The 14,090-nt window shown below is 44.8% G+C and overlaps 1 protein-coding gene across 4 annotated transcripts in view; it reads left to right on the top strand.

Annotated features, from left to right (window-relative positions):
- Positions 1-13,703, top strand: part of crebbpb (CREB binding lysine acetyltransferase b) — a 43,501-nt gene extending 29,798 nt beyond the window's left edge. Inside the window, exons 12-31 of one of the 4 annotated variants that reach the window (XM_030735064.1) lie at positions 139-257; positions 776-964; positions 1,549-1,926; positions 2,166-2,339; positions 2,512-2,689; positions 3,155-3,273; positions 3,382-3,621; positions 3,868-3,956; positions 5,017-5,097; positions 5,251-5,307; positions 5,415-5,492; positions 5,635-5,702; positions 5,800-5,950; positions 8,081-8,227; positions 8,321-8,434; positions 8,557-8,722; positions 9,188-9,355; positions 9,601-9,762; positions 10,075-10,356; positions 10,451-13,703. In XM_030735064.1, the coding sequence (XP_030590924.1) occupies positions 139-257; positions 776-964; positions 1,549-1,926; positions 2,166-2,339; positions 2,512-2,689; positions 3,155-3,273; positions 3,382-3,621; positions 3,868-3,956; positions 5,017-5,097; positions 5,251-5,307; positions 5,415-5,492; positions 5,635-5,702; positions 5,800-5,950; positions 8,081-8,227; positions 8,321-8,434; positions 8,557-8,722; positions 9,188-9,355; positions 9,601-9,762; positions 10,075-10,356; positions 10,451-12,706 (5,216 nt within the window). In that variant the 3' untranslated portion in view covers positions 12,707-13,703. Of the gene's footprint in view, positions 1-138; positions 258-775; positions 965-1,548; positions 1,927-2,165; positions 2,340-2,508; positions 2,690-3,154; positions 3,274-3,381; positions 3,622-3,867; positions 3,957-4,986; positions 5,098-5,250; positions 5,308-5,414; positions 5,493-5,634; positions 5,703-5,799; positions 5,951-8,080; positions 8,228-8,320; positions 8,435-8,556; positions 8,723-9,187; positions 9,356-9,600; positions 9,763-10,074; positions 10,357-10,450 lie in introns of all 4 variants that reach the window. The other 3 variants (XM_030735062.1, XM_030735063.1, XM_030735061.1) reach the window with 3 other exon arrangements.
- Positions 13,704-14,090: the final 387 nt, after the last annotated feature.

The following is a 14,090-nucleotide window of genomic DNA, read 5'->3' as shown; positions in this document are numbered from 1 at the left end:
TTTCTTTGTCCGTGCCTGTTAAACTGCTCTGATCTCTGATATTCAAGTGAGCTGGTTGAGTCTCCCTCCCTAATAAATTATATTAATTCCAAAGTACCTTTAACAGATATGGTCTTGTGTGTATCTCTGTTCCCACAGGAATGAATCAGTTTAACCCAATGGCAGTGCAGAATGCACCGATGTCTCAGGCACCCATGGGAGGAAGGACTCCATCCCCCAGGAGCCATCCTCAGCAGATGAACATGAACATGCCAGCGGTTAGATTTTCTCCTTTGTGTTTTTTTTCTTTCCTCTCAACTTTAAGCTGCTATTTTTCCCTGAGCTACTTGTTTACTCTTAAATTTCTTTTCCTTCCTCTTGACCATGAAATTCACAACTGCCTTTAACTTTATATTCATTTATTACTCTGTTACTATTTTGGCACAGAAACATCAATATGAAATGGGTTTCCTGTAGTTCACACGGGTCTTGATTCATTTATGAACCAGCTGCTTTGCTGCCAATGAATAATCTGTACTGAAACCACTGCCTAAGCCCTGGCTCCCAGCCATTTAATCTTCTTGTCTAGGTGTAGATTGTTTCTGTACTGTGATTTGATTCAGCAGTCTGTTAAGTTTACACTACAGGACCTTCAGAAGAATTGCGGGATGCTCTAGTAGTAGCTTCCATGTTGGCTGCACTTCCTATAGACACAAATGATTTTACTTGGCAGACATTTCATACTAGATGTTGACCATTGTTGTGATGTGTCTGTTTGATCTCTTTGACTTTACAGATGGGAATGTCCCCATCAAGGATGCCTCAGAATCAAGGAATGATGGGTAGTCATGCTAATAACATGGTGACTCAGCCAGCCAACCAAGGCCAATTCCTGCCACAGGGCCAGTTTCCTGTAAGTGCAGGTGGATCAATGAATGTGAATATAGGTTTGGGACCTGCCATGTCACAGGCTGCTGTCTCACAGGTGAGAAATGTCTTTTTATTACATATTGCTTGTTTCTTTCTGAACATGACATTTTGTGTGTCACTACTGCCTCTTTTCCACTTGTACCTTACTCGGCTCTGCTCAGCTCGACTCAGTTTGATTCGTTTTCCATTACAGTTGAGTACCGCCTCAGCAAGGCGGACCGAAATTCCTGTGATGTCATTTGTATGCGACACAAACAGTCACTCCGTCTAGCTACATCTGGATCCTGTTGTCAGCCACAAAGCACAAAAACGTTTGTTGGTTAGTGTGTAGCCATTTCTCTCTTTGTCAGGTTTCAAAAACAGTAGGTTTGATTCACTCTCAGGACTCATCTGGTGACATCACTGCCTGGCCAGTTAGTGGCAAGCATTCTGTTGAAGTCACACTCAACTCAGCACACTTGGAACCGTGGTTGAGTAGGTACTAAAAAAAAGTACCTGTACCAGGTACTACCACCTAATGAAAAACCCTAAAAGTCGAGTTGATCTGAGTTAGGTACTAGTAGAAAAACGGCACAGTGGCCTGCTTTGTAAATGCTTTGTAATGCTATGCTAATACTGCACCCACCTTTGTTCCAACAGTCGCAAAACTCTAACCTGCCCCTGAATGCACTGGGATCCCATGGCTCCCAACTGCCCTGCGGCCCTACAGCTCAGCCCACTCTGGGTACCACCCCTCCACCCAGTGCCTCTGCTAGCCTGCAGCAGCAGCAGCACCCGCCACAGCCACACCATACTCCCACACAGTCCCAAATGCTCCCACAGCCCTCCACTCCCGTGTCCACTGGTGGGCCATCCTCCACCCCAACCCACATACCCAGTGGCCTCCCTCGTCCCCCCTCAGCCCTGGGAACACCACCTGACCTTTCCCACCCGCTCACACCCTTGCAGCCCCAACCTGAGCCCCTCAGCCAGATGCAGCAGCCCACCTCTGTGCAGGCGCAGCACCCCAGCACACCGGTGAGATACTAGTTTATCCTAAAAAGCTACTGGACCTCTTGATTTGCTTATGCCTTTGTCAACTTCCTTTAAAGCACCAGCTAATTTTGTTAACCGAACAATTTTTCCAATTTATTAAAGAAATATGTGTCAGTATTTTATTCAAATGAGGCATAATTTATTTATTTTCTTATATAAAATCAGAATTACTTTATTTCTAAAAATTGGCAGCATTGTGAATTGTGTTTCTATCCTTTAAGTTGTCCCAGGCAGCAGCAAGCATAGATAACAGAGTGCCTACCCCAGGCTCTGTGGCTGAACTAAGTTCCATGCAGGCCCTGCCTGACATGAGCAGCACTGAAGCCAAAGCTGAAGTAAAAGATGAAGAAGATGACAGCAGCTCTTTGAAGAAGCAGAATGATGTAAAAATGGAGGTATGTGCAAACTTCCTCCACTACAAATAAACCAACTGTCCGTAAATCTGTCTTGTGGGTTTTTGCCGTCTCAATCTGAGGTGCTGCGCTTCCATGGGTATCAAATCAAATTAGTGGTTTTCTGTCTTTATCAGTGTTGGATAGATTAACAATCATTGTGGTCATATAGCAGGAGGAAGAAACCAAACCCCCACTGGTGAAGAAGGAGGAGCCAGATGCAGCAGAACCAAAGCAGGAACCAATGGAAACTGAGGAGAAGAAGCCAGAGATGAAGATAGAACCCAAAGAAGAGGAGGAAAGTGGGGCTAACAGCACGTCGGCTGCTTCCACCACTCAGAACCGCAAAAAAAGTAATTTTTCTATAGCTGGATAATGTCCTGAGAAATTTAGACACAGGAAATTATCATCTTTGTTTTTTCCCAGTACGCTTGAAGATCCAAACTCTTGATCTATCTTGGTAGAGTGCTCAAGTTAAAGCTGTTACACTTAAACAACACCACAAGGAAAATGGCCCTTTCAGTCATTCACCACCAACATTTTCACTAAAATATCAATGGCTGTCATAGTTGTCTGTGTAAATAAGGAAGTGCACTCTTACCCTCAGAATCTGGTATTGCCCCTCTAATATTTTAATAGGACGTGGGTATTAGTATTTTGTGTGTGTTATTTATATATGTTGTAGTGGAAATCTGTTAAGCAGGACTAAATTTTTATTCCTGCATCATCAGTTAATTTGTGCACCCCAGCTGTTTGATGCACACATAAGTATGGTATTTCTGTTTTGTTTCTTATGGCATTATTCTTGTCTTATCTAGTTTTCAAGCCAGAGGAGCTGAGGCAAGCCCTAATGCCAACACTTGAGGCCCTTTACAAGCAAGACCCAGAGTCCCTGCCTTTCAGACAACCTGTAGACCCAATGCTATTGGGTATCCCTGTGAGTACATACAATTATGTACCTTTACTCAAATATGATGAGCCTCACATTGTTAAGGGCCATCTGTTCAATCTTGGAATTGTTTCTCGCCTGCTTCTGCTCCTGTAGGACTACTTTGACATAGTGAAGAACCCCATTGACTTATCGACCATCAAGCGCAAGTTGGATACGGGTCAGTACCAGGAGCCGTGGCAGTATGTGGAAGACGTGTGGCTCATGTTCAACAACGCATGGCTGTACAACCGTAAAACATCCCGAGTCTACAAGTACTGCACGAAACTGGCAGAAGTGTTTGAAGCCGAAATTGATCCTGTCATGCAGGGTCTGGGCTACTGCTGCGGCAGGAAGGTAAGGCAATTCAGGTTAGGCAGCCAACACAGGCTACATTGGAAAAAGAACTGAAGAAGGTGCACCAAGCTGCGTACTGATGAAAAACACACTTTTTATGCAGTCAATGGGGTGATGAGCCACCAATGCACTTCACCCTTAGCTTTGTCTTTATTTGGCTCTTGACTTCAGATGTAATAAAAGCTGATTGTCACAGTGACATGCATCTTAACTTTTCTGGGTTGTTTTTGTCTCGCCCCCCCCTAGTTTGAGTTCTCACCCCAGACATTGTGTTGCTACGGCAAACAGTTGTGCACCATCTCCAGGGATAGCACCTACTACAGCTACCAGAACAGGTAAAGGTGCATGCTTTCTCTACTGAGGTAGAGGGAGGCATTGGGAATATTGGTTATGCAAAGTGAATGTGAAGTTAAATCCTGAAAATAAAGCATGACTACAGATCCCACTTCACATTCACCAATCCACAAAGCTCTAAGGACTTAATTCACATGAGTGATCCTTTATAGGAGTGTTGCAAGCACAGTTGACTGAGTCATATAATTTGGCCAAGCAAAACTTGCATGATAGGTCCATGGATTGCCGTTAAGTGTGTTTTTTTTTTTTTTTTTTTGTTATAAAAAAAATGAGCACCAAAGCACCCCCTACTGTGCAGAATTTGTTATTGCAGCTCAATATTATTAGTTATTGTAGATAATCGATGCTGAATGCTCCAAGGTTTCCCAAATTAGAATTCAAGATTTGGACACTGAAGTACGGTGAATGTAGGTCACCTGTGTTTTGCAGGAGTTCAGTGCCCAAGACACAACCACTGTCACTACTGAAAATGGGTTTGAAGCATTAAAAAAAGCTTCATGGTGCATTTACGCATAGACAAGATATAAAGTGTCATAACTGAAGTACCTTCATTAATGGGAATTTAGTCATGTTTTACTTTCTGCTAAAAGACTTGCACATTTGTTTGCTTTACCACTCCGGGTCTCTTCTGACACAATCATCCATTCACCAGCTCTTAATGCATGTTGCTTCTCATAAATGATTTCAATGAAAGTGCTTCTACTGTTTTTATTTTTCGGCATGGTGCCTAGTGTGGTGTTGAACATTAATTTGTTGTTGACAATCATTTAATGTCCTTAACATAGCATTTTAGCACATTTCTCCACATTTCTGTTCCACTTTGAATGAGAGTGGCTGAATCATGACCATTTCGATTTTGACTAACCTGTACCTCTGCCTGTGTGTGTGTGTCCTTCCGTCTGTCCGCTGCCCATGCTCCGTCCTCGGTTGTTGCTGTGTGCTCCGTTCACTCTGCATTCTGCAACCTGTACGCCGGTTTGCCTGTGCTGCTACTGTGTGTGCTGGCTGCAGTTCACCCAAATATGGCCTTATTGCCGACAGGTATCACTACTGTGAGAAGTGCTTCAACGAGATCCAGGGCAACAGTGTGACCCTGGGAGACGACCCGTCACAGCCACAGACGTAAGTTCCTTGGCCCGGGTGTCCGAATATTACCCGGTGATCATCTTGGAACTGGTTCTTTTGGCCTCTACTCCCTGGAAGGGAGTTAATAGTCACAGATTCAACATAAAGTTGTCTTTATATCTCTCTTTTGTTTTTGTTTTTGTGGTGCAGCATGATATCTAAAGATCAGTTTGAAAAGAAGAAAAATGACACATTGGACCCTGAGCCGTGAGTACAGTCTGGACAGTAGCTTCAGTTTGACATGTATGATGGAGGCGATGCCTCATCACTGCCTTTTTACAAAACAAAGAAAAAGCAAATGTTTGTCGTTGTAGGTTTGTTGAATGTAAAGACTGTGGACGAAAGATGCATCAGATCTGTGTGCTGCACTATGACGTCATTTGGCCGTCAGGGTGAGTCTAGCTTGACGGGTATTCTGGCCAAATGGTATTTAAGCATATATAGGAAATATCTGACCTCCATAGAACATCAATTTGCATTTGCCAAAGTTACCGTAGGTTGGCACTGAAAACAGTTTGATCTTTCTTGTTCCAGCTTTATCTGTGACAACTGTCTGAAGAAGTCTGGTAAAACAAGAAAGGAAAACAAGTTTTCAGCCAGGAGTAAGTTACATAGTAAAAGTAAAACATCAACTTTTCCTTCACTTGGTGAGACAAAAATGTCAATGTTTAAATCATGTTTGTGTGTGTGTGTGTTAAGGGTTGCAGTCCACAAGGTTGGGGTCGTACATTGAAGACAGAGTTAATAAGTACTTGAAAAGGCAGAACCACCCAGAGGCTGGTGAGGTGTTTGTGCGAGTGGTTGCCAGCTCTGACAAAACTGTGGAGGTTAAGCCTGGCATGAAGTCTAGGTAAGTCTCCCACCTGCTTTACAACATTTTTCTTTTCTTTTTTTTCTTCTTAGGAGGATCCTGATTGGTAAAAGCATGCGATAATAAGCATTATATTTTCAGTCATGTGGCTGTTTTCACATTCATCCTCAGCTAGAAATTGAACTGCGTAACCCCTCAGAGAACCGTTTGGTATTTTTTTAGCTCATCCGGCTGAAGGACTGATGAGCTTGCCCCATGGCGAGGTGTCTGTCATCCGGCTATTCAGATTTCACAAGAATCACTACTACAGTATTGGTCAGAATTTAATCAAACACACTGATCTTCACCCAAATTGTGGTCAGGGTCACATTTGTTATTTTACGGACAGTAACCTGTGAATCCCGATGGATTGTTTGTCTAATGAGCTGCGTCAGTGATGCTTCAGTTATAAGAAAATACGCTCGTTGATTGTGTATTTGATGTCTCATGTAACATCACATCAGTTTGTCCAGATATAAACCTAAATCTCCACAATCATATGTTCTTATCAAAGAAGTGACCGTGGAAATGGATTTAATTCTGGGAGTCTGATTTGATCTTAAGAATTTTTCCCCCTCTTAAATGCTGTTGTGTCCTTCCATTCAATCGTCTATTTTAAACTACCTGTCCAAGTCTGAGTTGTGGGGGCCTCTTCCAGGGGGATAATGAGAGGTTCACAAGCTAGCTGAGAGCTGTAATCACTACAGCATTTGCTGGGTCTGCTGTGGGGTCTCTTTCCAGTTGGACATTTCTGAGACATCTCATTTAGGAGATATTTGGTAGGCATCCTAGTCAGTTGCCTGAACCATGACAACTAACTCCTTTTGGTTTGGAGCCAAAAGAAGTAGCTGAGCTCCTCACCTTATGTTGAGACACCCAGACACCATTTAGAGGAAGCTAACTTCTGACACTCCGTGTCACTACCCATTGTTATTGCCCAAAGTTGATGGTTGATGGTCCATTGACTGCCTTTGTGCTCAGTTTCCAACAGACCGGTACATTTACATTACTGCAGATGCTGTGCCAGTTTCTCTGTCAGTCTCCTGCTCCATCCTTCCCTCACTCAAACCTCTGAGATACTTGCACTCCTCTATTTTAGGCAGGAACTTGTTTCCAAACCAAAGTGGACAATCCATTCTTTTCCGACTGAGATCTGTGGCATCCAACTTGGAGGTGTTTATCCCACCCACTTTGCACCAGCAGAAAAAAACAGACATGATGTTAAGACCACTGAACACAACACTGTCCACCACTTGGCTGCATCTAGAAGTTCTGTGCTTAATAGTTATGAATAGAATCAGTGACAAAGGGCAGCCCCAGGGGAGTCCAACATCCGCCAGGAACATGTGTAATGAGTAATGAGAACAATGAGCAATCAACTGTATCCTTCAGGGATGCAGTTGATTGCCTTCTTTAAGTCAACAAAAGCACATGTAGAGTGGTTGGGCAAACTCCCACACACCTTCAGTTATCATTGGAGAGGGCAAAGAGCTGGTCCACTGTTCAACAACCAGGTTGAAAACCACATAGCTCCTCCTGAATGGAGGTGGACTCTACTGACAGTACACGGGCATAGAGACAGCTGAGAAGCGAAGAAGTGTGATTTCACCCTGACGTTGGACCATACCTCTGGGTCCCTGCACCACTTTGCTCCCTCCAGTCTACAGTGTGGCCAGAAAACTGCTTCCTCCTCCCAAGTTACCTGACGCTTTGCTCTGGCTTCTTGTACCAAACTCCTCCCACACTCGCGTTTTTAGTTTGGCAGCTACAAACGCTACAATCTGCCAGTACCTCTCAGCTGCTTTCAGTCTTGTACAAGCTAACCAAGCTTGATAGGACTCCTCCTTCAGATTGACGGCTTTCTTCGCGTCTCATGTCCACCTTCTGCTTCCACTGCATCAGGCACCAGCAACCTTACGGCCGCAGTTCTCTATAGCTGCGTCAGCCATGGAGGTGTGGTACACGGTCCTTTTAGGCTACATATTTCCAGCCTCCTCCAGAATGTTGTTGATGTGAGTTCTCCTAGACTGGGGCGTCTGGCAGAAGCTCTCAGAGCACCCTTACTGTACATTTTAGATGAGCTTGATTTGTCAATTGCTGTTGTTGCTTATACCGTCTTTGTTTCCATAGGTTTGTAGACTCAGCTGAGATGGTGGAGAGCTTCCCCTACAGAACCAAAGCACTTTTTGCATTTGAGGAAATAGATGGGGTGGACGTTTGTTTCTTTGGAATGCACGTCCAGGAGTACGGCTCAGAGTGCCCCTTTCCAAATACCAGGTAACGCACGAGCAAAATATGAGAACATTGCTCCATTTACTATTAGTTTGTGCGCATTACTCTTACATCAAATTTTCTGTATTTGTTTTTCAGACGGGTTTACATATCATACCTCGACAGTATTCACTTCTTCAGACCACGTATGCTAAGGACTGCAGTATACCATGAGATCTTAATAGGTTACCTGGAGTATGTGAAGAAACTTGGGTGGGTCAAAAGTAACTTAACACAGTGTTACATTTTAACATTTTTCAGTTCATGTATTAATGCACCGATAAGTGTTTAATTCTTGCAAGTGCTAAATGGGTCATAACTTAATTCTTCATCAGGTATGTGATGGGTCACATTTGGGCCTGCCCACCCAGTGAAGGAGATGACTATATTTTCCACTGCCACCCTCCGGACCAGAAGATCCCCAAGCCCAAGAGGCTTCAAGAGTGGTACAGAAAGATGCTGGACAAGGCTTTTGCTGAGAGGATCATACATGATTACAAGGTCAGAAAATTATACCAGTAAAATAACTTTGTAACCACCATTGGATGTTATGTTTCTCAAGACATTCTCACCTATAATTAACATTTTTAAGTCTTGTGTTGGCGGCAGTCGGTTACCATGCCATTCTGCTGAACTAATGCAATTTGCTTTAGGAATCTTGTAAGGCTCTGCAGGGGCTGATAGGCACATTTACACTTGGATATCTTTCGATTAACAATTATCTATTAGCATGCTGCAGTGTTCAGTTTATAAGTTTGTGGTGTAAAGGGGCTCTCCTTGTGTTTTAGACACTGTATAATTAAACCACTTAGACTTGGTGTATACTCTGGTGGGAGGTTTTTTTTTTTTTTTTACTACTACTTCTTCCCCCTTCACAAATTTTATAAAATGAACTTCCAACATGTCCTTGTTAGAAGTTCTTGTTACCCAATTTCCTGATAGGAGCCTTTGTGTGTCTGTGTTCAGGACATTTTCAAGCAGGCAACAGAAGACAGGCTGACCAGTGCCTATGAGCTGCCGTACTTTGAAGGTGACTTTTGGCCTAATGTACTGGAGGAGAGCATCAAGGAGCTGGAGCAGGAGGAGGAAGAACGGAAAAAGGAGGAGAACACAGCCTCCTCTGAGACGACAGAGGTGAGTTTGGATATGTGGATTCAGAATGTTTTTGTTAATGAAAGAAAGGCTCTTGTTATGCCAGAATCAACAGCCTAGTGTCAGGTCCTTTGTCTCACCCCAGATTTGATCATTCTCAAGTACCCATTATATAAAAGCTTTCAGCTTTCTGGCACTGTATAAACCACTCAGCTTAATTGCATAATCTCATCTTGCCTGTTGTGCAATCTCGACTTCTCTAAATGTTCATGTGTGTCTTTTACAAGGGAGCCCACGCTGACAGCAAGAATGCCAAAAAGAAGAACAACAAGAAAACCAACAAAAACAAGAGCAGTGTCAGTCGAGCCAATAAGAAAAAGCCTGGCATGCCAAATGTAGCCAATGATCTGTCCCAGAAGCTCTACGCCACAATGGAGAAACATAAGGAGGTGGGAAACCCTAGCAACTATAACAGATTTTTACTTGTCTTTCTTAAATTAATAAAATGTAATTTCTTGCAACATTGCACCAAAATAATTTTTAAAAACTTGGGGGGGAAAAAATTCAGACCAAGCTGGCAGGTTATTGTGTGTGAAACAATAAATAAATAAATCTCTCTCTCTTACTGTGCTTTCTCTGGGAGCCCTCCTAAAGATTATTGAATTCCACGTGGAAATCTTCTCCCACAGGAGAGTTTGGGAATTTGTTACAGGTTACACTGCACTTTAAGATAACAGTCTTGCTTCCCCTCCTTCTACCAGGTATTTTTTGTTATCCACCTCCACGCCGGGCCAGTCATTAACACCTTGCCACCCATCATGGACCCTGACCCTCTGTTGACTTGTGACCTGATGGATGGACGTGATGCGTTTCTGACTTTGGCCAGGGACAAGCACTGGGAGTTCAGCTCGCTGAGAAGGTGCAAGTGGAGCACAATGTGCATGTTGGTGGAGCTGCATAACCAAGGCCAGGACCGCTTTGTGTACACTTGCAATGAGTGCAAACACCATGTTGAGACTCGCTGGCACTGCACAGTTTGTGAGGTAAGATGCAGTGGCGATGTGGTTTTTAAAACATTTTAAATTTCAGTTCAAATTTTGACATAACTTTAATGCTGTTTTTCTTACCTGCCATCAGGACTATGACCTATGCATTAACTGCTACAACACTAAAGGCCATGAGCACCAAATGGTGAAGTGGGGTCTGGGCATCGATGATGACAGCAACGGTCAAAGTGGAGAGGCCTCCAAGAGCCCTCAGGAGAGTCGACGCCTTAGCATCCAGCGCTGCATCCAGTCCCTGGTCCACGCCTGCCAGTGCCGTAATGCCAACTGCTCTTTGCCGTCCTGCCAGAAGATGAAGAGGGTGGTTCAGCACACCAAGGGCTGCAAGCGCAAGACCAATGGTGGCTGTCCTGTGTGCAAGCAGCTCATCGCTTTATGCTGTTATCATGCCAAGCACTGTCAGGAGAACAAGTGTCCCGTGCCCTTCTGCCTCAACATCAAGCACAAACTTCGTCAGCAGCAGCTGCAGCACAGGCTTCAGCAGGCTCAAATGATGCGCCGCAGAATGGCCACCATGGCTGGAAGGGGTATGCCTATGCCATCTCCACCTACCTCAACTGCCCCTGACACCCCAAATTCTGTGCAGCAGCCTAATACACCCCAGACTCCCCAGCCCATGTCCAACCAGCCCCAACAACAGCAACCACCAAACCCCACCAATATTTCCCAAGGCTTTCCCAGTAATGGCCGCAACAGTCAGCCTCCAACGCCAGTGCCACAGGGTAAACCAGGGCCTCAGTCATCCCCTCTCCATCAGCAGCAGTCACCCATGCCCAACATGCCACACCAACAGCAGCCTCAGCCCCCGCCACAGCAGCAGCAGCAGCCATTGCTGCAAGCCCTGAAGGTGGCCAGGCAGATTGAGATGGTAGCTAAGGCAAAGCATCAGCAGCAACAGCAGAATTATGCCATGAATGGGATGCCCATGAGCCACCCACGCATGATGGGGCCCATGCAGATGCAGATGATGCCACGTGGGCCCCAGGTGATGCAGCCTATGCAGCAGGGCCAGTGGGGTCCGGGGATGCAGAATCCCCCAGGTCATCAGCCACATGCTCCTCCCCAACAAGGCCCCATGCCTCTTCAGCAGGCTCAGGAAAACCCAATGCCCCAGCAAGGCCAGCTGATGCAGAGGCCCATGATGCCCCAGCCTGGTCTCCAGATGCCTGGGGTCATGCCTCCGCAGGGCCCCTCACAGCAGGGTTTGACACAACAACAACAAAACATGCCCCGTGGTATGCCTGGTAACATTCCTCCAAGTGCCCTGCAGGAGCTATTGCGCACCCTCAAATCACCCAGCTCCCCACAGCAGCAACAACAGGTCCTGAGCATCCTGAAATCTAACCCCCACCTCATGGCTGCCTTCATTAAACAGAGGACTGCCAAGTACCAAGCCAACCAGCCACAGCAACAGCAGCAGCCCCAGCAGCAGAATCCTCAAGCCATGCTGGGATCCCAGCCAGGAATGCAGACAATGGCAGGCATGGCAAACCAGGTGCAAAGGCCAGTGATGGCACCTCAACAGCAGCCTCCTCAGCAGGTAGGACCCCAGGGAATGGCGCCCATGGGCCCCCAAGGCCAGATGATGAATGCTGTTCCAAATGGAAATGCTCAAATGTACCGCAGACAGCAGCTCGTCAGGATGCTGCAGCAGCAGCAGCAGCAGCAGCAGCAGGGAGGTTTGCCTCAGGCCCACAGCCAGTTCCCCCAGCAGCAACCAGGACCAGGAAGCTACTCCCAGCTCCGTATGCAGCAGCAGCACATGGCTATGCAGGGAGGTGGGGGGCCTATGGGACCGCTCCCTCCCACGTCTCAAATGGGCCAACCTGGGATGGGAATGGATGGACAGCAGAACTTCCAGCAACGCATGCTTCAGCAGCAACAGCATCAGATGATGAAGCAGCAGCTGGGCTCTCCGGCACAGGCTAACTCGATGAGTCCGCAGCCTCACATGCTCCAAGGCCAAGCTCAGGCAGGAGCTCACCTACCTGGCCAGACAATGGCAAACACCCTGGGAAGCCAAGTATGCTCTCCAGCCCCAGTGCAGTCACCGCGCCCACCTTCGCAACAAGCCCCTCATTCCAGTCCCTCCCCGCGGATACAACCCCAGCCATCACCTCAGCACGGTGCCCTCCACTCCAGCTCTCCCCACCCCAGCCTCGGAGGTCCCATGTCAGGCTCGATGGAACAGAGTCATATGGGAACACCAGAGCAGAGCGCCATGCTCCCGCAACTTAACACACCAAACCGAGGGGGGTTGACTAGTGACATGGGTATAGTGGGTGACACGACGGGAGACACACTAGAGAAATTTGTTGAAGGATTGTAGCATTTTGAGACAGAAGAAAAGGCCTTGTTCTGTTTTCAACTGCAAAAATTTTGTATTTGCTGATGTAAAAAGCTAAAAGAAATCACGAAATAAACGAGTCTTACGAGGCCTATGGACTGTGAACCAAGAACTACTTTTTCTTAAAGTACACAAAGTGATTTAATAATTGCTGATGAAGAAACAACAAAGACACAGTGAATATATTTTTGGTTCAGACCAGTCTTGCAAGATTTTGCCCTGGTCTTTGTGTTTTCATTTGTTTTTCATTTATGTTCTGGTATTGCCTTTTTTAAAAAACAAAACAAAAACCTTCTCTATAAAAATTTTTTTCATTTTATTATTTTTTATTTTGTACGTTTGCAAATTAATATTGTATTTGTGTTGAGAAGACTGTAAAATTATTTGTGTGGGATTTGTTTTTGCCAGGCTTCACCTCTTGCTCAGTTTCTCTGTTCCTGGCTAATTTATTCTAATATGCCAATTTTTCAAAAGGACTGCCTTTGGGAAAGCCTTAATTTCTTTCCTGTTTGCAGAGTCTAAAGGAGATTAACGTATTTGTATAGATCTAGGAACTATTGCACACACCCAAACACAAACTGCAGGTTGAAGGTAAACCTGCATTGACGCTTGTTAATGTTCACAGGTGCAGGAATGTTCTTTTTACTGGCCTGGGCCCAGTGTTTTGTCTTGCAGATGTTCAAAGATTGCTTTGTCTCTCCTTTAGTCTACAGAAATTCTCATTAAGTCCTGAACCTCTTTCGCCCGTGGTGGGAAATTCACTTGTTTGGCTGCGGATTTGTGTTCAGAGTTTTGCGCATCATTTTTCTCTCGCATTAAACTTGAATCGATGATGAACTATTCTCTAATGTAAATCATGCAGGTAGACAGTACTGTAAATATTGCAGAAAATAAGAAATGAAATCACTGTACAAATTGGTTCAAATGGCTCATTTCGTACTTATATACCATATTGTTAAATAAACCTGTGTGCCACAGAGTCTGCTTCTAATTTTTCTGCATGGTGGAAATTCTGTGTAGAGAAATTGAATTGATTTCCATTTCTCAATCATTTGTCTATTTAAAAAAAAATAAATAACAAAAAAAAAAATATATATATATTATTTCTGTTAGATCCCTATAGAAACGTTTTTTATTTTTGGTTTTTTTTTGGGGGGGGGGGGGGGGGGGGCTATTCGTAAGTTAAAATTGCAGGTTAGTACCTCAAAATGTCAATATAAGAACTTAGAATTCTGTTGAAATTTGACGTGCTTAGGTGAAATTTTAAGGTAATCTGTAGTCGAAATCGGGATGCGTAACTTGAAATTTTGAGATAACCTGAAATTTTAAGATAATAGCTCGAAATTTCAATTAGTCTGAATTGAGA

Source organism: Archocentrus centrarchus, chromosome 8 (assembly GCF_007364275.1).
Source record: "Archocentrus centrarchus isolate MPI-CPG fArcCen1 chromosome 8, fArcCen1, whole genome shotgun sequence".
In the NCBI taxonomy this organism is placed as follows: domain Eukaryota; kingdom Metazoa; phylum Chordata; class Actinopteri; order Cichliformes; family Cichlidae; genus Archocentrus; species Archocentrus centrarchus.
Note: the sequence above shows the minus strand (reverse complement) of the source record. Positions and strands in the feature narration are given on the sequence as shown.